The sequence below is a fragment of the Bos taurus genome, chromosome 19 (genome assembly GCF_002263795.3).
Source record: "Bos taurus isolate L1 Dominette 01449 registration number 42190680 breed Hereford chromosome 19, ARS-UCD2.0, whole genome shotgun sequence".
NCBI lineage: Eukaryota > Metazoa > Chordata > Mammalia > Artiodactyla > Bovidae > Bos > Bos taurus.
Window position 1 is genome coordinate 11,365,713 of NC_037346.1, and position 22,894 is coordinate 11,388,606.

Consider the following 22,894-nt stretch of genomic DNA (forward strand, 5'->3'; position numbering starts at 1 on the left):
ACGTATTTGGGTTTAATGTAGCAGATGTCTTAGTTTAATTGAAAATGAAACTATTTCTCTTTCTTATTTATCTTTTAATTTGGGCTCAATTTTTAAGAGGCAGAGAAAAAATTCCTTTGCCTTCCTGAAACCAGAGTCTTCATTACTCTCTAAGACAAAGTATGAGATTTTGAAGTGCTCTGAACCCACGTGCTTTCTTTCCACACTCACACATTCACATTTGAGAAGCTCTGAGTCAAACATTCCTAACAATAATATTGCAAATGTAGAAAATAATAAATGTTTTTTCAAAGTCTAACACTTATGTTTGAAAGGTATGTTTGGATGTAATAATAAAAATGCCAAAGAAAGGCAATGCCAAAGAATGTTCAAACTACCGCACAGTTGCACTCATCTCACACGCTAGCAAAGTAATGCTCAAAATTCTCCAAGCGAGGCTTCAATAGTACATGAACCGAGAACTTCCACATGTTCAAGCTGGATTTAGAAAAGGCAGAGGAACCAGAGAGCAAATTGCCAATATCCATTGTATCATAGAAAAAGCAAGAGAGTTCCAGAAAAGCATCTACTTCTGCTTTATTAACTAGGCCAAAGCCTTTGACTGTGTGGATCACAACAAACTGTGGGAAATCCTTTAAAGAGATGGGAATACCAGACCACCTGAGAAATCTGTATGCAGGTCAGGAAGCAACGGTTAGATCTAGACATGGAACAACGGACTGGTTCCAAATAGGAAAGGAGTACGTCAAGGCTGTATATTGTCACCCTGTTTGTTTAACTTACATGCAGAGTACATCACACACAATGCCGGCTGGATGAAGCACAAGCTGGAATCAAGATTGCCAGGAGAAATATCAACCTCAGATATGCAGATGACAACACCCTTATGGCAGAAAGTGAAGAGGAACTAAAGAGCCTCTTAATGAAAGTGAAAGAGGAGAGTGAAAAAAGGTGGCTTAAAACTCAACATTCAAAAAACAAAGATCATGGTATCTGGTCCCATCACTTCATGGCAAGTAGATGGGGAAACCATGGAAACAGTGAGAAACTGTTTTCTTGGGCTCCAAAATCACTGCAAATGGTGAATGCAGCCATGAAATTAAAAGACACTTGCTCCTTGGAAGAAAAACTATGACCAACATAGACAGCATATTAAAAAGCAGAGACATTACTTTGTCGACAAAAGTCATCTCGTCCAAGCTGTGATTTTTCTAGTAGTCATGTATGGGTGTGAGAGTTGGACCATAAAGAAAGCTGTGCACCAAAGAATTGATGCTTTTGAACTGTGATGTTGGAAAAGACTCTTGAAACTCCCTTGGACCACAAGGAGATCAAACCAGTCAATCCTCAAGGTAATCAGTCCTAAATATCTATTGGAAGGACTGATGCTGAAGCTGAAACTCCAATACTTTGGCCACCTGATACGAAGAACTGACTCATTAGAAAAGACCCTGATGCTGGGAAAGTTTGAAGGCAGGAGGAGAAGAGGAAAACAGAGTATGAGATGGTTGGATGGCATCACTGACTTGATGGACATGAGTTTGAGCACCTCAGGGAGTTGTTGATGGACAGGAAAGCGTGGTGTGCTGCAGTGCAGGGGGTTGTAAAGAGTCAGACACAACTGAGTGACTGAACTGAATAATAAAAGTCTAGATGGCAAAAGTACCAAGACTCATTTGTTGGGCTGTAGAGGTAATAAACAGAGTTTTAAATGTATTTCCAGAGTTTTCTAATGTTCATGTAATCTTTTTCTTATGTGCACATTTTGTCTTGCTTGTGCTCATCTTTAAAGATCACAGCATTTAAGTATCTGAATCTGAGCCTCCTCTCACTGGGATTAGCTTCTACTTCCTATGCCAGCCATTGCCACTAAACCTTTGTGCCATCCTCCCACGGTCTCAGTGCTTAGTTTTGCATCCCCAAGCTTCTTCCATGAGAGACCTCTTTATCTTAGAATGTTGTTTAGGAATAGGTACAGGTTGCTGATACTTGCTGATCGCAGCACTACTCATCCCTCTTAACAAAACCTCTAAATATTGGCACTTTCCTTTAAGAGCCTAGGGTTCCACTTCAAGTCTCATGTTGCTCTCTTATGTAAGACAATATTTCATTTTGTTGGTTGTTAATGCTAGAAGGGTTTTATTCATAGTATTTGGCTCTTGTATGTGTCTTTAACAAGGGAAGCTCTAGATTGTAAGATATATGTAAGAAATAATATTTAGACTAATAGAGGACAATCATGTACTCATTCTGTAGATTACACCACTAACATGTTTTATATAGTTCTCTTCAAATATAGCACATAGGTTGCAAAGTGATCAAAAAGAATTTTGAAGGATATTAAGGAGTGCTAATGTTAGTTATGATTTTTCAGAAAAATTAAGATCAATTGCAGAAGTCATTTAGAAAAAAGAAGGTATGTTTCAAAACTGAACACTGGTTTCTATGTGTCTGCTGCCAATGTACATATTTTCATTGATATTTAATGAAAAAATGGCCACTCCATAAGCTGAAGAAACTTTTGAGTCACCTAAAATAATGTGTACTTATATTGAGTAGTATAGGTTAAGTGCCTTGAGAGAGAGTTGACCCAAGTGTCAAAATTCTGATTTGAGATGAACAGCCTAAGGCAAATGACCTCCTCTGTCTGTAAGTACTATGACTTATTGTCATTTACATGCAACTGTATGTTGCAACAGCCTGTAATGCCCACCCAAGCCTATATTGTTTTTTAGATATATGGGATTATTTAATGACTCTTCCAACCCACTTTTCTTTTTTTTTTTTTTTTTAACTTATTTCTAATATATAATGCTTTAGTGTTTCATGTCCATTGTGATTTATTTCTTGATCCAGCTCTATGAGGTAGAGTGGGCAGGAATTATTTTCTTCCATTTACAGGGGAGAAAACTGAGAAGGGAAGCTAGATGGGATACTGTAATTTACCCAAGATCAGAAAGAAAGTGAAAGTGAAAGTTGCTTAGTCGTGTCCGACTCTTTGTGACCCCATGGACTATACAGTCCATAGAATTCTCCAGGCCAGAATACTGGAGTGGGTAGCCTTTCCCTTCTCTACAGGATCTTTCCAACCTAGAGATCAAAGCCAGGTGTTGTGCGCTGCAGATGGATTCTTTACCAGCTGAGCCACAAGGGAATCCCAAGAACACTGGAGTGGGTAGCCTATCCCTTCTCCAGCGGATAAGGTCAAACAACTAATAAATGTTAAAGCTTTACCCCTAAGACATGTGCTTTTTCCATTATATCTCCTTGCTTCAAATATATATATGTATGGTATTTTCTAGAGATGATAATTTAAGCATTTTCAGGTTTATCTGGGTAATATTTTGTTATGGATAGCCTAACTTGATAGCTTTAACAAAGCCTACTTTTCTTAAGAAAAAAATTTTTTTAACTTACCCCTTAATAGAATTTTTTGTTTTTGTTGTTTAGTCACTAATTAAGTCATGTCTGACTCTTTGTGATCTCATGGACTGTAGCCCTCCAGGCCCCTCTGTCCATGGGATTTCCCAGGCAAGAATACTGGAGTGGGTTGCCATTTCCTTCTCCAGGGGATCTTCCCGACCCGGAGACTGAACCTGTGTCTGCTACATTGGCAGGCGGATTCTTTGTGTGTGTGTGTGTGTGTGTGTGTGTGTGTGTGTGTGTGTTAGAGAGAGAGAGAGAGAAAGAAGTGCTTTTTATTATAGAATACCTTGTTCTATGTTCACTGTTTCAATGATGAAAGGACTCTGAACTTGTAAGCAAACTATGCCATGACCACTTTTTATGTAGAGAAGTTGGTTAAAACACAAAATCATATTCTGATAAATTCACTTTAAAATGTTTTTCGCATCAAAGGCTTAAAATAGTTACAATAGTGTGTTCTCCTGTTCCTCAGGAACACAAGGATGATTTTGGACTAGATGAGAAACATTGAAAACAAGCACACAGAACCACCAGCGTCCAACTGTGTGGTCTAGAGAAAAGTTTCCTGAGTGTGTCTGAGAGGGTGGGCTGACTGTCGGCTGTACCTGAGTTCAGCAGCAGCTGCAGCGTAGTTCTTTAGCAGATTCCTTCTGTAAACTTAGGTCTTTGAATTTAACCCTTTGGGAAGATTTGTGCAGTGTGAGTCTTTGATATCTTGAAAATTTCACAGGAGAGAGAAAGAAAGTTCTAGTTATTCCAGAAGCCACTGGTATAAATCATGCTGCTTCTGTGAGGTCAACTGATCAAGAGTTGTAAGGTGTGTGATAATCACTGAGTGAGCGGCTTGCCCTTACACACTCAAGGGAGCCAGCCTAGTGTGGGTGATGCTCGATGGCATAGCAAGAGTTAGGGCTGAGGAAAACTGGGTGAAAGTGAAAGTCGCTCAGTCGTGTCCGACCCTTTGCAACTATACTAACTCTCCAGGCCAGAGTGCTGGAGTGGGTAGCCATTGCCTCCTCCAGGGGACCTTTCCAACCCAGGGATCAAACCCAGGTCTCCCATATTGCAGGGAGGTTCTTTACTAGCGGAGCCACCAGGGAAGCCCCCTTCAGAGAATATGCATATAGCATTCATGCTAAGCTCAGGCTTATCAAGAGTCAGGACTTCCCTGGTGGCTCAGTCGCTAAAAATCCAGCAGGTGGATTTTCTACTGCCAAGACACCAGGAAAACCCCCTTTAGAGAAATAGCGTATAGTTGTTCATATGAGAACTTTCATGTCTTAAAGGATTAACTATCATTTTTCTTTCTTTTACTAGAAAAATATTCATTTCTGCTTTTTTCCTGGGTTCTTGTCTCTTTTTTTAAAAATTTTATGTTTTTATTTAATTTCGGCTGTGCGGGGTCTTTGTTGCTTTGCATGGCTTTTTGTAGTTGCAGCGAGCAGGGGCTACTCTAGTTGAAATGCTCAGGCTTCTTACTGCGGTGGCTTCTCTTGCTGCAGAGTGCAGGTTCTACTGCACAGTCTTCAGTGATTGCAGCACATGGGCTCAGTAGTTGCGGTACACAGGCTTAGTTGCTCCATGGGCATGTGGGGTCTTCCTGGATCAGGTATCGAGCCTCTGTCTCCTGCATTGGCAGACACATTCTTTACAGCTGAGCTATCAGGGAAGCTCTGTTCTTTTTTATATTAAAAATTTTTAGGCTATTTGTTGTAACACTTACAATTTATTGCACAAGGTTTAATATAGTTTTTCTGAAAAGGTAAATTATTCAAAGCAGTCTTAAAGCATATGTCAGATAAGTTATATTGCTGTTACTATGTCTTGATTCTTATTTCTTGGTAGATTATTGTGGTCAATTCCAAGTGTAGTGTAACAAGGAGAGTAAGTAACAGTTGAAAACCATGTCAAGTGTGTGTGTGTGTGTGTGTGTGTGTGTGTGTGTGTGTGTGTGTGTCTGGTGTATTTAGGTCTAAAAGGAAGCCTGGCTTCTTAATTCTTGGCAGAAACCCATTTTTCCCGATTAAAAAAAAACATATATACTATATTTGCTTAACTTGGTGTTTCAGAAATCTTGAAAATATGCCAGATGAAATAAAACCAGCTATATTCCTTTTATCTAGCTAAATTATTTCACATACAAGATCTTAGACTGAGTTTAGGACTCTAACCATTGGAATTTATATTGTGATACCCTGATAAAAGTGTTTACACTGTGATGATCTGGACCAATAAGTGTCTCTAATGCACAGTGTCTGTCTTCCAGATTTGGTTTGCTATAAATGTTTATATTTTAGGTTCTGTACTTTGACTAAAGATAAAACTATTCTTCTTAAGTGTTTGCTAGATAAATGTGTTTATTTTTCTGAGGCAAAGTTTTCTTAATATTTTTAATTAGTAAGTTTAGCTGACTATTTACTCTTAGTCTTATTTCCAGGCTTAAACTTTTGTCATAAGGCTTACATACAAGAAAATAAAAGTATATTCTGCCTATATTGTTTGCTTTTAGGAAGGCATTTATTACTGAAATAATAATATATATACGAATCTGGACAAATTTCATCGTCTTTCATATGAGGCAGTAGTAACGTGAAGGGATGCGTTTATAGTTTCAACTTGTATTTATCACACCATTTATTTCTTCACAAGCTAGTTATAAAGCTTGTAAGAGTGTACTCTTGTACAGACATGTTTAAGGCCAGCACTGTTGGGTTTAACTGAGTTGAAAAATAATGTTCAAAATTGTGACTTAAATTTCTTATTGACGTATAAAGTATAATCCTTTTATTTATTTCATATATACTACTGTTATCAGTATTATACTACTTATACTGTCTCCAGTAAATCTGAGTCATTAGTGGACTTAAGGAACTTTTTATTTGATCTCAAGTATTGTGTAATGGTAAAATCAGAATCCAATCCATATGAAACTTTTGCTTGTATGCTAAATGGGTATTTTTACATCATTCCCCAAATGCCACTTCAGTCTTGATTATCTATCTTTGTTATTCAGGATCTCATCTGTACTTATATTGAGTTAGCCTGTGATGCAGAGATATTTTCAGTTGTCTAGAAACTACCATGTTAAGAGTTTTTCATTTTGTGTGAATGTTGAACTCCAGTTATGAGAAAAATGTTTTGTGAATCAATGTAACATCTGAACCAATGGGCTACAAACACAAGCTGTTACAGGAGTTAAATAGACTATTTAAATGAGTGAGCTAGTTGAAAGCTGGCAAATAGTTCATATTGTTTTTAGCTACAGATAGGAATACCAGTCACCCTGACCTGCCTCCTGAGAAATCTGTATGCAGGTGAAGAAGTAACAGTCAGAACTGTACATGAAACAACAGACTGGTTACAAATTGGAAAAGGAGTACATCAAGGCTGTATATTGTCACCCTGCTTATTTAACTTCTGTGCAGAGTACATCATGTGAAATGCCAGTCTGGATGAAGCACAAGCTGGTGTCAAGATTGCTGGGAAAAATATCAATAACCTCAGATATGCAGATAACGCCACCCTTGTGGCAGAAAGTGAAGAAGAACTAAAGAGCCTCTTGATGAAAGTGAAAGAGGAGAGTGAAAAAGTTGGCTTAAAACTCAACATTCAGAAAACTAAGATCATGGCATCCGGTCCCATCACTTCATGGCAAGTAGATGGGGAAACAGTGGAAACAATGAGAGATTTTATTTTCTTGGGTTCCAAAATCACTGCAGATGGTAACTGCAGCCATGAAATAAAAAGATGCTTGCTTCTTGGAAGAAAAGCTATGACCTACCTAGACAGCATATTAAAAAGCAGAGACATTACTTTGCCAACAAAGGTTCATCTAGTCAAAGCTGTGGTTTTTCCAGTAGTCATGTACGGATGTAATAGTTGGACTATAATGAAAGCTGAGCGCCAAAGAATTGATGCTTTTGGAGAAGACTCCTGAGAGTCTCTTGGACTACAAGGAGGTCCAACCAGGCCATCCTAAACTAAATCAGCTCTGACTATTCATTGGAAGGACTGATGCTGAAGCTGAAACTCCAATACTCTGGCTACATGATGCGAAGGACTGACTCATTTGAAAAGACCCTGATGCTGGGAAAGATTGAGGGCAGGAGGAGAAGGGGACGACAAAGGATGAGATGGTTGGATGGCATCACTGACTCGATGCACATGAGTTTGAATAAGCTCCGGGAGTTGGTGATGGACAGGGAAGCCTGGTGTGTTGCAGTTCATGGGGTTGCAAAGAGTTGGACACGACTGAGTGACTGAACTGAACTGCCAGGCCACACAAAAACAACTTTGGGCCTCCAGCGTGCAGCCTCTGATAAAATAGTGTGCCTTCTCTCTGCTGTTCACACATCCCGCCAAAATTACACATACACTAATTTACTGAGGCTGGGTAGCAAGTGGTTTAAACTCCTTCCAGAGTGTACAATTAAATATAGCTTTCTATTTTGGGAAAGCCTTGTAAAATGTATTTGAAAAGTAATATTAACTGGTCCAAAAGATCATCTTTCCAAACCACACTTGAGCTCACTTTATGGTGTTTACTTTCTGTCAAAACTTAGAAAAAACATTCACAGTTAACTTCCATAATATAAAATGTCTGTCTCATTAGGCATTAAAGAAGCATTGGTCAACAGGTATAATGCTGTTAGACTGTATAGCTAATGCGAATGTGGACATGACCTCCCAAATAGATCAAAGACTAATCTCTTTGACAGTTACAAGATGGCAGAACTTGCCATGGGCCTTTTGCTGTTGCACATTGAAAGTATTTGTTTGGAAAGCATGCCTGAGGGATGAGAATGTATTTATAAGGATGAGCAGGTAAAAGTAAAAGGTTGTCTTTTGACATTTCAACTAATCCCTTCCAGCCTTTGGTTTATTTAACATTTAGGCTATTTGCTGGCAGGAGAAACTGGCTTTTTCACATATGTTTTATGTCATTTTAAATTGGGCATTGATTTTTGTGCCTGATAATTCCTAAGTGTACAATGAAATAGATTCTGATGTCATTAAAATGAGGTGTACTAGCTTTCTACCTTTTCCAAACTCTTACTTTTGCTTTCCCTAATTAAATGTGTTCACCCAAAGACAATTTAAAAATTTACTTTTAAAACTCCTTCTTTATATAATAAAAAATATTTCAGAGTTAACCTTTATATATATTTACTTTTAAAAGTTTTTTTTTTCTTTACTTTTTACCTAAAATAATTTCCCTAGGTAAAATATTGGCAGTATTTTAAAGGCCATTTGGATTGTAAGAACTTGAAAATTTTCAACAAGTTGAAATAATGTACTCATACATAAAAGTTAATTCATTTTAAAGAAAAATAACAGACTGAGGAGATAGAATTTTGTTTATTTGACCTAATATTTGCTATATTAGGTCTTCCCAGGTGGCGCTAGTGGTAAAGAAGCCACCTGCCAATGCAAATAAATGTAAGAGACGTGGGTTCGATCCCTGGGTTGGGAAGATCCCCTGGAGTAGGAAATGGCAACCCAGTGCAGTATTCTTGCCTGGAAAATTCCACGCACAGAGGAACCTTTTGGGCTATAGGCCATGGGTCACAAAGAGTCAGACGTGACTGAACACACATGCACACATTTGCTGTATTGCCTCAAATAACTTAAAACTCAGTTCAGTTCAGCTACTCATTCGTGTCAGACTCTTCGCGACCCCATGAACCACAGCACGTCAGGCCTCCCTGTCCATCATCAACTCCCAGGGTCCATCCAAACCCATGTCCATCGAGTTGGTGATGCCATCCAACCATCTCATCCTCTGTCATCCCCTTCTCCTCCTGCCCTCAATCTTTCCCAGCATCAGGGTCTTTTCAAATGAGCTGACTCATTTGAATGGTGGACAAAGTATTGGAGTTTCAGCTTCAACATCAGTCCTTCCAATGAACACCCAGGACTGATCTCCTTTAGGTTGGACTGGTTGGATCTCCTTGCAGTCCAAGGGATTCTCAAGAGTCTTCTCCAACACCGCAGTTCAAAAGCATCAATTCTTCGGCGCTCAGCTTTCTTTATAGTCTAACTCTCACATCCCTACGTGACCACTGGAAAAACCACAGCCTTGAATAGACGGATCTTTGTGGACAAAGTAATGTCTCTGCTTTTTAGCATGCTATCTAGGTTGGTCATGGGGTAACAGTAAAAATCTCAAAAATCTTTTTAAGATTGTTGTAGGAATTAAATGAGATAATGATGCATGTTAAGCACTGCACTGTGCATGGAACATTATAGCAGTTTGGTAGATATTGTTATCATTTATTAATAAGATCTTTGATTCCCCACTTTTCCAATTTTGACTTTCTAATTAGCTAATTTATTATCAATTTCTATTCTTGGTTTAGAAATTATTTATTTAACATGACTTAAGCCAATGCCAAAGAATGCTCAAACTATCGTACAATTGCACTCATCTCACACGCTAGTAAAGTAATGCTCAAAATTCTCCAAGCCAGGCTTCAGCAATACGTGAACCTCCATATGTTCAAGCTGGTTTTAGAAAAGGCAGAGGAACCAGAGATCAAATTGCCAACATCCGCTGGATCATGGAAAAAGCAAGAGAGTTCCAGAAAAACATCTATTTCTGCTTTATTGACTATGCCAAAGCCTTTGACTGTGTGGATCACAATAAACTGTGGAAAATTCTGAAAGAGATGGGAATACCAGACCACCTGACCTGCCTCTTGAGAAACCTATATGCAGGTCAGGAAGCAACAGTTAAAACTGGACATGGAACAACAGACTGGTTCCAGATAGGAAAAGGAGTACGTCAAGGCTGTATATTGTCACCCTGCTTATTTAACTTCTATGCAGAGTACATCATGAGAAACGCTGGGCTGGAAGAAGCACAAGCTGGAATCAAGATTGCCAGGAGAAATATCAATAACCTCAGATATGCAGATGACACCATCCTTATGGCAGAAAGTGAAGAGGAACTCAAAAGCCTCTTGATGAAAGTGAAAGAGGAGAGTGAAAAAGTTGGCTTAAAGCTCAACATTCAGAAAATGAAGATCATGGCATCTAGTCCCATCAATTCATGGGAAATAGATGGGGGAACAGTGGAAACAATGTCAGACTTTATTTTTTTGGGCTCCAAAATCACGGCAGATGGTGATTGCAGCCATGAAATTAAAAGACGCTTACTCCTTGGAAGGAGGATTATGACCAACCTAGATAGCATATTCAAAAGCAGAGACATGAATGGAAATGTAGTGCTCAAGTCACATTCTGCTTCAAAAAGTTGTAACAAATACAGATGAATTAAAAGAAAAAAAAAAAAAAAGCAGAGACATTACTTTGCCAACAAAGGTCCGTCTAGTCAAGGCTGTGGTTTTTCCAGTGGTCTTGTATGGATGTGAGAGTTGAACTGTGAAGAAAGCTGAGTGCCGAAGAATTGATGCTTTTGAACTGTGGTGTTGGAGAAGACTCTTGAGAGTCCCTTGGACTGCAAGGAGATCCAACCAGTCCATTCTAAAGGAGATCAGTCCTGGGTGTTCTTTGGAAGGAATGATGCTAAAGCTGAAACTCCAGTACTTTGGCCACCTCATGCGAAGAGTTGACTCATTGGAAAAGACTCTGATGCTGGGAGGGATTGGGGGCAGGAGGAGAAGGGAATGACAGAGGATGAGATGGCTGTATGGCATCACTGACTCGATGGACATGAGTTTGAGTGAACTCCGGGAGTTGGTGATGGACAGGGAGGCCTGGTGTGCTGCGATTCATGGGGTCGCAAAGAATCAGACACTACTGAGTGACTGAACTGAACTGAAGCCAAGTTTATCTTGTTCCTTAAACTTAAGTACTTTTTGTCTTCTCTTGGTGGGTTACTGGATTCTGTCAATGACTGGCAACTGTTGAATCCTTTTTGACTTTTCCCTCTCTAATAAGCCCCATCCCCATATCTTCTTTGTCACTTAAGTTCTATGTGTTATGAACTGGGCCTCCTTTCGCTTCTCTTTGCCTTTCCTAGTAAGGCCCTCGTTACCCTTGTACCAAATACATGGCATGGTTTCTTAACTTCTGTACACTGTAATCAGAGTTACATTTGTATTTACTTGATGGCCGTTTGTACTCATTCGTTTCTATTCCTGTAAGCTCTTGCTAGGCAGAAAATATTTTTCACTTACCTTTGTATTCTTACTGCCTATCACAGATACCTTGCACACAGCTAAAATTATAAATATTGAACAGAATTTAGTGGGGTTTTTTTGTTACCAAAAATTTCTTCTTTTCATTATATCAATTTTTATAATTTAGATGCTATTTTTAATGTTTCTACAGCATTCTTGAAAGCAGCTTAAAGCATAACTCCCCTTTTTAATTCAGTGTATGAAAAATGTAAAATCATAATACATTATTTGCTTTCACTTAGAACTTACATTTTATAATACAGCATTGTAAATTAACTATGAAAAGTGAAACTGAAAGTAGCTCAGTTGTGTTCTACTTTGCGACCCTGTGGACTGTAGCCTGCCGGGCTCCTCTATCAAAGAAATTTTCCAGGCCACAATACTGGAGTGGGTAGCTGTTACCTTCTCCAGAGGATCTTCCCACCCCATGGATCGAACCCAGATCTCCTGCATTGCAGGCAGATTCTTTACTGTCTGAGCCACCAGGGAAGCCCCCCAAATTAGCTGTATTTCAATTTGAAAAAATAACTTGCATTTTACTTTTTACAGGAAAGAGTTCATTAACTTATATATTTGAATAGGTCAGTCTGATTTGTGTATACCATATGTTCTGACCGTGTATATGTTCATCTCTTTTGAAATGACATACTTCTAAAGGTTCTTATGAAGACCAGATGAAGACTGGGTATGTGGTACCCTTTGGTGTGACAGTTCTACTACTAGGAATGTAGTTTTATGCCCTGTAATTAATTGAGTCTCTTTGAAAAATTGTATGGTTATAATATCAACTTCAAGGACTAGATAGTCCAGAAAAGATGCAGAAGTTGAATTTAACACAGTCTCTGTGTTATTGTCTAGATAGAAAATGAATGTAGATGCAGTCACTCGGGAAAGTGAGAAATTCTTGATATCCTTTAATAGTGGAGCCTTTGAGGCAGTAAATATTGTATCAAATGCATTAGTAGTTTCAGCCTTGATTTTTAAATTTGTTTAGATTATCATCAACTGCTTTTATATGCTCTGATTTTTTTTACACTAACCAGTGTCTTTAGTGTGTATAAAGTTATTTTGCTCTAATTGATGTTTCGTTATTTCTATTGATCTGTCTTAAGATTTACTGAGTAATTTTTCTGCCTTCACCATTATGTTAAACCCATTTGGTGAATTTTTTTCAGCTATTCTATTTTTTTTTTATTTCTATTTGGATCTTTTTTATATTTCCACTTTTCTACTGAGATTCTCTAAACTCCAGTCATTAAACCGTATGTTTTTAGGTTATTTAAATATATTTATAACAGCTAAAGTCTTTGCTAATTCCAACGCCTGAGCCCTTTTTCAATTGGTTTCTATTGACTGCTTGCTTTTTCCTTGATTACTGATATCTTTCTAGTAATTTCTATTGTAGAGTGGACATTGTGAATGGTGCATAATAGAGATTCTGGATTCTGTTATCATTCTCTGGAGAATATTGATTTTTATTTTTTAGGCAGATAAGTTAGTAACTGATCGTTTTGAACTTATATAGACACGATTTGACAATATATTTGGGGATATGTGGGAAAAGCTCAAAGTACAGTCTTTAAATTGTTTCCCTGTGGTTCTTGTTAGCTGCTGCTGCTGCTGCTGCTACTGCTGCTAAGTCACTTCAGTTACGTCCGACTCTGTGCGACCCCATAGATGGCAGCCCACCAGGCTCCTCTGTCCCTGGGATTCTCCAGGCTAGAACACTGGAGGGGGTTGCCATTTCCTTCTCCAGTGCATGCATGCATGCTAAGTCGCTTGAGTCATGTCCGACTCTGCGACCCTATGAACAGCAGCCCACCAGGCTCCTCTGTCCACGGAATTCTCCAGGCAAGAGTACTGGAGTGGGTTGCCATTTCCTTCTCCAGGTTCTTGTTAGGGTTTGGTTTAAATCTTTTTGGGGGTAGTTTAAAACTGACATTGCTCTAAATTGTGGTCCTTATTCCTAACGTGATACCTGGCCATTTGTATGTATGTGTTGTGTGTGTTTTACTTTTTTTCTTTTTTTTAAATATATATCTTGCTTAATTTCCATGTCAGAACATACAGATCTATTTCTTTTTGTATAATAATCCAATATTTATTTCAGAATAAATGTAATATATTTCATTGATCCACTTGATGTCCATTTTGATTGTTTCTTAATTTTCTTCAATACAAAGATGTAATGAGTATCCATGTACACACTAACATTTATCTATAGTTACTGGAAAATATAAATACATTTGGTAAATGTTTTTCAGTATTCTACAAATGAAAACAATGGAAATGTTAAATTTGCATTTCTTGGTTTATTAAGGTTGAACATCTTTTCATGTCAGTTACCATTTATCATTACCAGTTAGCCATTTATCATTCATCTTTGATGACTTGCTTTCTCTCAGATTATTCACTTTTAGTAGTGAAATTTTGTTATTGATTGTGTATGAGCTCATTGTGTATTAGGTAACAGAACAGTTTTTCATTTTACTTTCATTGTTATTTATGGTCTGTTTTGATGCCAGGAAAGATTTTTACTGCAGGAATAAGGGATCCGTCTTTTTAAAACCAGGATCAAAGCCAGCAGAAAGTTCGGCACAGCACTGTATGGGCCTCTTTTTCCCCCAGTTTCTTTGAGATATAATTGACAAATAAAAACTGCATATATTTAAGGTGTAAAGTGTGGTGACTTAATTTATATTGTAAAATTACTATAATCAGGGTAATTAACATAAACATTGCCTCACATAGTTAACTATTTTTTCAGTGTGTGGTGAGAACACTTAAGGCCTTAACATATTTCAAGTGTACAATACATTACTATTGAGTATAGTCACCATGCTGTACATTCAGATCCCAGAACTTATTCATCTTATAACTGAAAGCGTCTGCCTGCAACACGGGAGATCCAGGTTTGATTCCTGGGTCAGGAAGATCCCTTGGAGAAGGAAATGGCAATCCACTCCAGCACTCTTGCCTGGAAAATCCCATGGACGGAGGAGCCTGATAGGCTACAGTCCATGGGGTAGCAAAAGAGTCAGACACAACTGAGCGACTTCACTTCACTAACTGATAATTTATACTCCTTTACCTAGTATCTCCCAATTTCCTCCACCCCTCACCTACTACCTAACCACATACTTTTGAGTTCAATATGTTTAGCATTTTTAGATGCCATGTATGAGTGAGGTCATGGCTGTGTTTCTCTATGTCTGGCTTATTTCACTAGTATAACATCCTCCAGGTTCATCCATGTTGTTACAAATGACAAGCTTTCCTTTTTATGGCCGAATAATATTCCATTGTATGTACACGTGTGTGTGTATAATTTACACTTTCTTTATCCATTCAGTCAGTCATTTGTCAATGATGCCTGGGTTGTGTCCATATCTTGCATATGTGAAAAATGTTGCAGTGAACGTAGGATTGCACACATCTCTTCAAGACAGTGGTTTTATTTCTTTTAGATATATACCCAATAGTGGATTGCTGGATTATATGGTAGTTCTATTTTTAATTCTTTGGGGGAATATCCATACCATTTTTCATAATGGCTATACCAATTTATGTTCCCACCAGCAGTGTATAAGCGTTCCTTTTACTGCATACCCTTGCTCATACTTGTCATCTTTTGTGATTTTGGTAATGATTAGTGATGTTAAACACCTTTTTGTATTCCCACTGGTCATTTGTGAGTCTTCTTTGAAAAAATGCCTGTTTGGGACTTCTGCTCATTTTTAAATCAGGTTTTCTTTTGTTTTTTACTTTTTTTTTGGTTGTTGGTTGCGTGAGTTCCTTTTATATTTTGGATATAAGCCTCTTATCAGATGTGTGGTTCTCCTGTTGCGTAGGTTGTCTTTTCATTTTGTCCGTTGTTTCTTGGGTACAGTGCTTATGTGTGAGCGTTTTAGTTTAATGGAGTCCCACTTGTTTTATTTGCCTTCGTTGCTTGTGCTTTTGGTGTCATATCCAAAAAATCATTGCTGAGACTAAGGAGCTTTTTCCTGTTTTCTTCTGGGAGTATTATGGTCGCAGATTATATATTTAAGTCTTTAATTCATTTTGAATTGATTTTTATATATGGTATAAGATAAGGATCCAGTTTCTTTCTTTGGCATGTGGATATCCAGTTTTCCCACCACCATTCCTAAAGAGACTATCCTTTCTCCATTGTCTGTTCCTGTTGCCCTTGTCTAAGATTAATTAACCATATATGTGTGGATTTATTATGAACTTTTCTTCTGTTCCATTGGCCTGAGTGATTAATGCCTGTACCATATTGTTTTTATTAGTAAAGTTTTTAATATAAATAAAATTTATAAATTGATGTAAATCAAACTTTTGATTACCAAAGTTTGAAATTAGGAAATGTGTTGCCTTCAGCTTTGTTCTTTCTTCTTAATATTGTTCTGACTATTGAGGGTCTTTTGTGGTTCCATACAAATTTTAGAATTGTTTTTCTATTTCTGTAAAAAAAAGTCACTTTGATTTTGATGATTTTATTAAACCTGTAGATCACTTTGGGTAATAAGGATATTTTAACAATACTAATTATTCCTATCCGCAAACACAAAATCTTTCCATTTATTTGTATTTCTTCAGTTTCTTTCATCAGTGTTTTATAGTTTTTAGTGTAAAGGTTTTTCACCTCCTTGGCTAAATTTATTCCAAAGAATGTTATTCTTTTTGTTGCTATTGTAAATGGGGTTGTTTTCCTCATTTCTTCTTTTTCTTTTTTGGATGGTTTGTTGTTCGTGTATAGAAACACTATTTAGTATGTTTATTTTGATTTGTGTATGTTGATTGTTGTATCTTGCAACCTTATGAATTCATTTATTGGTTCTGAGAGTTTTTTGGTAGATCTTTAGGATTTTCTATATATAAGATCATGTCATCTGCAAACAAGCAGTTTTACTTCTTCCTCTCTGATTTGGATGCCTTTTATTACCTTTTCTTGCCTAACTGCTCTGGCTAAGACTTAGTACTTTGTTAAATAGAAGTGGTAAGAGAGGGCACCTTTCATTCCTGACTTCAGAGGAAAAACATTTAGCTCTTCACTTTTAAGTATGATGTTATCTATGGGCTTGTCTCTATGACCTTTATTATATTGAGTCTACATTTCGCTATGCCTCATTTTTGAAAATTTTATCTGAAAGGATGTTTAATTTTGTCAAATGCTTTTATGCATCTATTGAGATAATATTTTTATTCTTCATTTTGTGGTAGTGGTGTGTCACATTTATTGATTTATGTATGTTGAACCAATTTGTATTTCAAGGATAAACCCCACTTGATCATGATGTATGATCCTTTTACTGTTCTGTCGAGAGTTTTTTTGCCACTCAAAATACTGGCCTATAATTTTCTCTTTTTTATAGTGTCCCTGCATGCTTTGGTATGAGAGAAATGGGGATCTCTTAAAGTAAGTTTGGAAATGTTCTCCTCTCTTCAGTATTTACAGAATCATTTGAGAAGAATTGGTGTCAATCCTTAGTAGAATGGTGTCAATGCTTAGTAGAATTTCAGTTTCACCAATGAAGTTATCTGGTCCTGAGCCTTTCTTTGTTTGAGAGGTTTTTGACTACTGCTTTAATGTCCTTTTTTATAGGTCTGTTCAGATTTTCTGTGTCTTTATGATTTAGTCTTGTTAGGTTGATTGTTTCTAGGAATTTATCCATTTCTTCTAGGTTATCCACTTTTTAGCAAATAGTTATTTATAGTAGTCTCTTATTACAGTTCTTTGTATTTCTGTAGTATCAGTTGTAATCTTTGCTTTCATTTGTAACATTGCTTGACTCTTTTTTGTTTGCTTAATTATTTAGCAAAAGGTTATCAGTTTTATTTATCTTTAAAAAACGACTCTTAGTTTTATTGAATTTTTTTTTCTGTTGTTCTTTCTGGTCTGTTTCATTTATTTTTGCTCTTGTCTTAGTAGTTTCCCTCCTGCTGAGATTAGTTTGTTCTTTTTCTCTCATTTCTTAAGATGTAAAGTTATGTTGTTTATTTGAAATATTTATTTTTTCTTAATGTAGGCATTTTTTTTTTGCTATAGACTTCTCTCTTAGAACTGCTTTTGCTACATCCCATAGTTTGGTTTCTTGTGTTTCCATTTTTGTTTGTATCAAGATACTGTTTGATTTTTCTTTTGATTTCTTTGACCCATTGATTGTACAGGTATATAGTCTTTAATTTCCACATATTTGTGAATATTTCAGTTTTCCTAATGTTACTAATTTCTAATTTCTTACCATTATAGTTGGAAAAGATACTTGATGTAATTTCAGTCTTAAATTTCTTAAGACTTATTTTGTGGCCCATCATATAGTCTATCTTGGAGAATATTCAAAGTGTGTACTTGAGAAGAATGTGTTTTCTATACTGTAGATTTAAACCAAATTATAACAGTAATTGGGACTTCCCAGGCAGCGGTAGCAATAAAGAATCTGCCTGCCAATGCAGGAGACGTAAGAGACTCAGGTTCAATCCCTGTGTTGGGAAGATCCCCTGGAAGAGGAAATGGCAACGCATTCCAGGATTGTTTCCTGGAGAATCCATGGACAGAGAAGCCTGGCAGGCTGAAGTCTATAGGGTCACAAAGAGTCAGACATGACTGAAGCAGCTTAGCACGCATTTTCTTGTTGAAAACTGAGCATGACAGTAATTACATTGAATATAAATAGTCTAAACATCCCAATTAAAAAGCAGAGATTATCAAGCTGAATAACATGAAATAATGAACTACTGATGTATGTTTCAACATGAATGAATTCCAAACTCATAATGCTAGATGAAAAAAAGACACAAATGGTTACATACAGTATAATAACATTTACATAGAATTCTATACAAAGCAAAACAGAAAACAGATCATTGGTTGACCAGGTCAGCAATAAAGGAAATTGCCTGAAGAAGGATAGAAAAATATTTTTAGGAAGTGAAAATATTTTAAATAATGATTGTGATGATGGTTACATTTATTAAAATTTATCTACATGTACATTAAAAGTTTGAGAATTTTGTCATACATAAATTATGTTTAAAACTGATTGATATTATCACAGAGCTGATTAATTATGTTAATGTATGAATTTAGGTAGTGTTAAGGTGAATGGAAATGTTTTAAATGACCAAAAAAAAAGTTTAGTATGAAAAAAAACATCTTTCTACCCTAATTAAATGATATTCAAAATGTTAGAAGTTAATATGATTTTTAAATGAGCTTTAATTATCTACTGTATTCTTTATATTTTAAAATTATAGGTTGAACTGAAGAGACAGTATAATGATCAGCATTCAAAATTAAGAGGTCTTTTACCAGGTCGTCAATGGTATGAAATTCAAGCATACAGGGCCTTAAACCAGGCCCTTGGTAGGTAAGTGGAGTGAAATTTAATGTAACACTACTGTAATATTATCTCCAACCAGGACTATGTGTACAGCTAGTCTTGCTGCTCTATTCCTTATAAATAAATTTGATGGAATTTTATTTTACTGGAACACTCAGTACTGGTATATTCTCAGTGATTGATGTCAGAAGTGAAAGTTGAAAGAGTCAGTGAAATAAATGAAACTCAGTATTTCTTAAGTTCAAAGATTTATGATTGGTCAGTGAGTGTACAACAGAAGTGCTCAGTAGATGTTTATAGAATTTCACCACCAAACAATAAAATTTTATCTTGTGAACATCAGAACCCAAATGATGATCTTATGGGTGAAAAGCAAACTAAGAGCGATTAAAAACAAACTGTGTTCATGGTACTAGAGAATACAACTCCCTGACAGTAATATTTAATTATAATGTACTCCTTTTTCCAAAGATTGTGGTCTGTTAAGATTTGTGCTTTGTGGAACTAGTTTTTAAAACACCATTTTATACCATAATTTCACATGAGGTCCTACAGCGGGGTTCCCCAACTCATTCTCATCCGTGGCCTGTTAGGAACTGGGCTACACAGCGGGAGATGAGCGGCCAGTTACACTGGAAACCCTCCTAACCATCTTCCCCCCTGCCCCAACCCTCAGCTGCCATCTGTGGGAAAATTATCTTCCATGAAACTTGTCCCTGATACCCAAAGGGTTGGGGACTGCTGTCCTACAAGACATCAACACTTTAAATTTATGAACACTAAAATTATTAGATTATTTATAATCTAACATTTTATCATTTTCTATTTCTGAAATTGTAATTAGTTTATACATATAATAGTTTTTTCCTGTGAAGCTATACAAATAAAATTTGGAAAATTCAAATAGAAGAACACAGGTTAAGGGCAAAATCACAAAAACATGGCCATTTGACACATTTTCAGTTCAGTCAGAAGACCTGCAGCTAATCATTACCTACCCTAACCAATCTAGAAATTATATTTTTCTTGTGTCTTGTTTATTCACATTAGCTCATTTATACCTAAGCAGACCAGAATACATTTCTGTTCAGATTTACATATGCTGATGACATAGGACTGCAACAGCTAAAGTAAGTCCTAAAACACATCACCTACTCCCCTCCCCATCATTTCAGAATGATATTCTGTAGTTGTTTCTGTTCAAACTGAATTATTCAGTTCTATGTTTAACCTACTGATACGGTTAAGTTGCTGCCCTTCTCTTCCTAGAAATCCCACTTGTACTTGGCATCAAGTTGCACTGGAAATTGTCCTTGAAGCATTCCATCTACTTACTTTGTCTCTCCCTGTTGGTTGACCTGTTTGTTGTATTAGAATTTTAATATTCAACAAATAGTTTCTAGGGGGGCCTGAATATTTGTTTTTAAAATTCTTAACTTTTAGTTACTATGTTGAATTTCAGGAAAACAAATATTTTTACATCAGTTGATTATTTTTTCTCTCAGTATGAGCAATACCTTGAATTTTCAGAAACCATCTGAAGCAAAAGTATATTTGTATCTTATTTTGTCATTTATAAACTTTTTCTACATATATTAAGCAGGTTGTAAAGATGAAATTACTTGCCTAATGTCACATAGCTGCTAAATACACCTTCACGTCTTGACCCCACCTACATTTAAAACCTTAAGACTTGCTTTTTCATCCTTATGCCCTGCCTGTATCCACTAAAATTCTCACTATTAAATATAAACATCTCATTATTAAACTATTAAATATTCCATATCCTTTCATTAGTCTTTGCCGTCACATTCAAGTTACGTACAATTCATCTGGTAAGTTTACCAGTTAAAACCTAGTTGAAGAGGTCATGTCTTACATGAAGACTTTTTAACATTTCTTCAACTAGAGTTATTTACTCTGTAGGAAACCCATAGCATTTTATACTCATCTCTATTATAACATATATCTCATTATATTGGAATAGCCTGTTTATATATCTGTCTCCTTCCCTAAACATGTATTAGACATTTTTACATTCTTAGCAACTGTGTCTCATCTTGGGGCATAGATGTGATGTATGTACTTGTTGAATTAGTGAAAAATGCCAGGTTCAGTGCTTTTCCAGCTATACCATATTGAGCAGAGAATTTCTAGAGCTTTGAAACATACTTTTCAAGAATTTCAGAAAAGCATGTGTTTATAATATTGATATATAATACTATAGTTTCATTATTTCATTAATTAAAAAGTGACAGCCTGTTATTTTACTGGTTTTTAGAGAAATGGAATCAACAAGTAGCAACTTATTACAAAGAAACATCCACTAAAAAATCAAGTGAATGTTTTACATCATATGGTAAAATTTGTAATGTGTATTGATTGACATAAAAGGTGCTTATTACTAAGGCACTGTTCTTATAAGAGATATGTCTAGAAGGACTAAAGTAAGCAGAAACAAATTGAGTTTAAAAAATGTTATCTTTTTTTTAAGCCCACATGGGACTCTTAGCGTATTTGAAGTAATATAAGCCCATGAAATGTAATAACAGCTTTCAGGAATGTACCAGATGGTTTTGTGACCAGGTTACAACTGCACTATAAGTTTCCTAACGGTTCTGCTTTACTGAAGTATAATCTTTGTCTCAAGTGGGCATAATTCATTTGAGCAAGGCAGTATGAAAACAATGGGAAAAAGAAAAGGTGAAACCTTTTTCTCTGAACTATTTTGTTAATGCCTTTCTGTTATAGAGCACTTTAAACATAAACCAAAGTGGGACCATGATAGAATGGCACCCTGACTTTACATTGATTTTCAACAGTTTTATAAAACAGTGTTATTATATAACAATTGACAGTATCCATCTTCCTATCCTGCCCTTCCAATTTTGTGGTTGGTCTGATGCCTCGGAACCTATGGATTACTTTAAAGTATCACAAAAGAGTCGGAGAAGGCAATGGCACCCCACTCCAGTACTCTTGACTGGAAAATCCCATGGACAGAGGAGCCTGGTAGGCTGCAGTCCATGGGGTTGCTAAGATCGGACACGACTGAGCGACTTCACTTTCACTTTTCACTTTCCTGCATTGGAGAAGGAAATGGCAACCCACTCCAGTGTTCTTGCCTGGAAAATCCCAGGGACGGGGGAGCCTGATGGGCTGCCGTCTATGGGGTCGCACAGAGTCGGACACGACTGAAGCAACTTAGCATCACAAAAGAGTATCATATAAAATTTAGATTTTTTAAGTCCCTATGGAGAAATCAAACATTTATATTAATTTTCACCCCCTCTCAAAATCCCATGATGGTATAGGAATAAAAATGTCAAATCTATAGACATGAAAAGAGTGGGAGAAGAGATAATAACAGATGAACTGTCAATAAATTTTAAACACAGAAAAAACAGATGAATGACTGAATGACTTAACAGGCAAGAGAAAGCTGAAATTTAAATCTAGTCTTGAAAGCTAATAAGATCTTCCAGATTCAAGCATAGAAAAACTTAGGACTTGGAGCTACTCTAGAATTGGTTACATGTTAGTATAAGAAGTAGTTAGACAGCCCGCTCCATCCAGGTTTACTCTCTGGATATAATGAACTGGAGAGTCTATATTCTCTAACTATGGGTACAGCTAAGAAGGAATAAAAGATGGGGGGTAAGAAAAGTCTACCTACTGAATGTGAGAACTCTATTCTCTTTTTTTCCCTCAGCTGACAATCTTATATCTTCAAGGCAGGAAAGTGCAGTGTTCTTCTCTAAGACAGGTGGACACCCTGTCTTATGTTGGTCTGATGCCTTGGAATCTTGGATTACTTTAAAATATCACAAGAGAGTATCATAAGGTGGAATTCCTTGTAGGTGGAAGAACTTGCAGAAAACAGAAACAGTGTAATAGAACAGGGGTTGGCAAACTGTAACAGGCCAGACAAGAATGTTTTATGTTTCTCAGGCTACACACAGTCTGCATCCATGTTCT

General features: G+C 36.6%; 1 protein-coding gene across 3 annotated transcripts in view; it reads left to right on the forward strand.

Annotated features, from left to right (window-relative positions):
- Nucleotides 1-22,894, forward strand: part of BRIP1 (BRCA1 interacting helicase 1) — a 182,143-nt gene that overhangs the window by 136,844 nt on the left and 22,405 nt on the right. For all 3 annotated transcript variants that reach the window (XM_024980612.2, XM_010815737.4, XM_024980614.2), the window contains exon 17: nt 18,831-18,943. In XM_024980612.2, the coding sequence (XP_024836380.1) occupies nt 18,831-18,943 (113 nt within the window). The remainder of the gene's footprint in view (nt 1-18,830; nt 18,944-22,894) is intronic.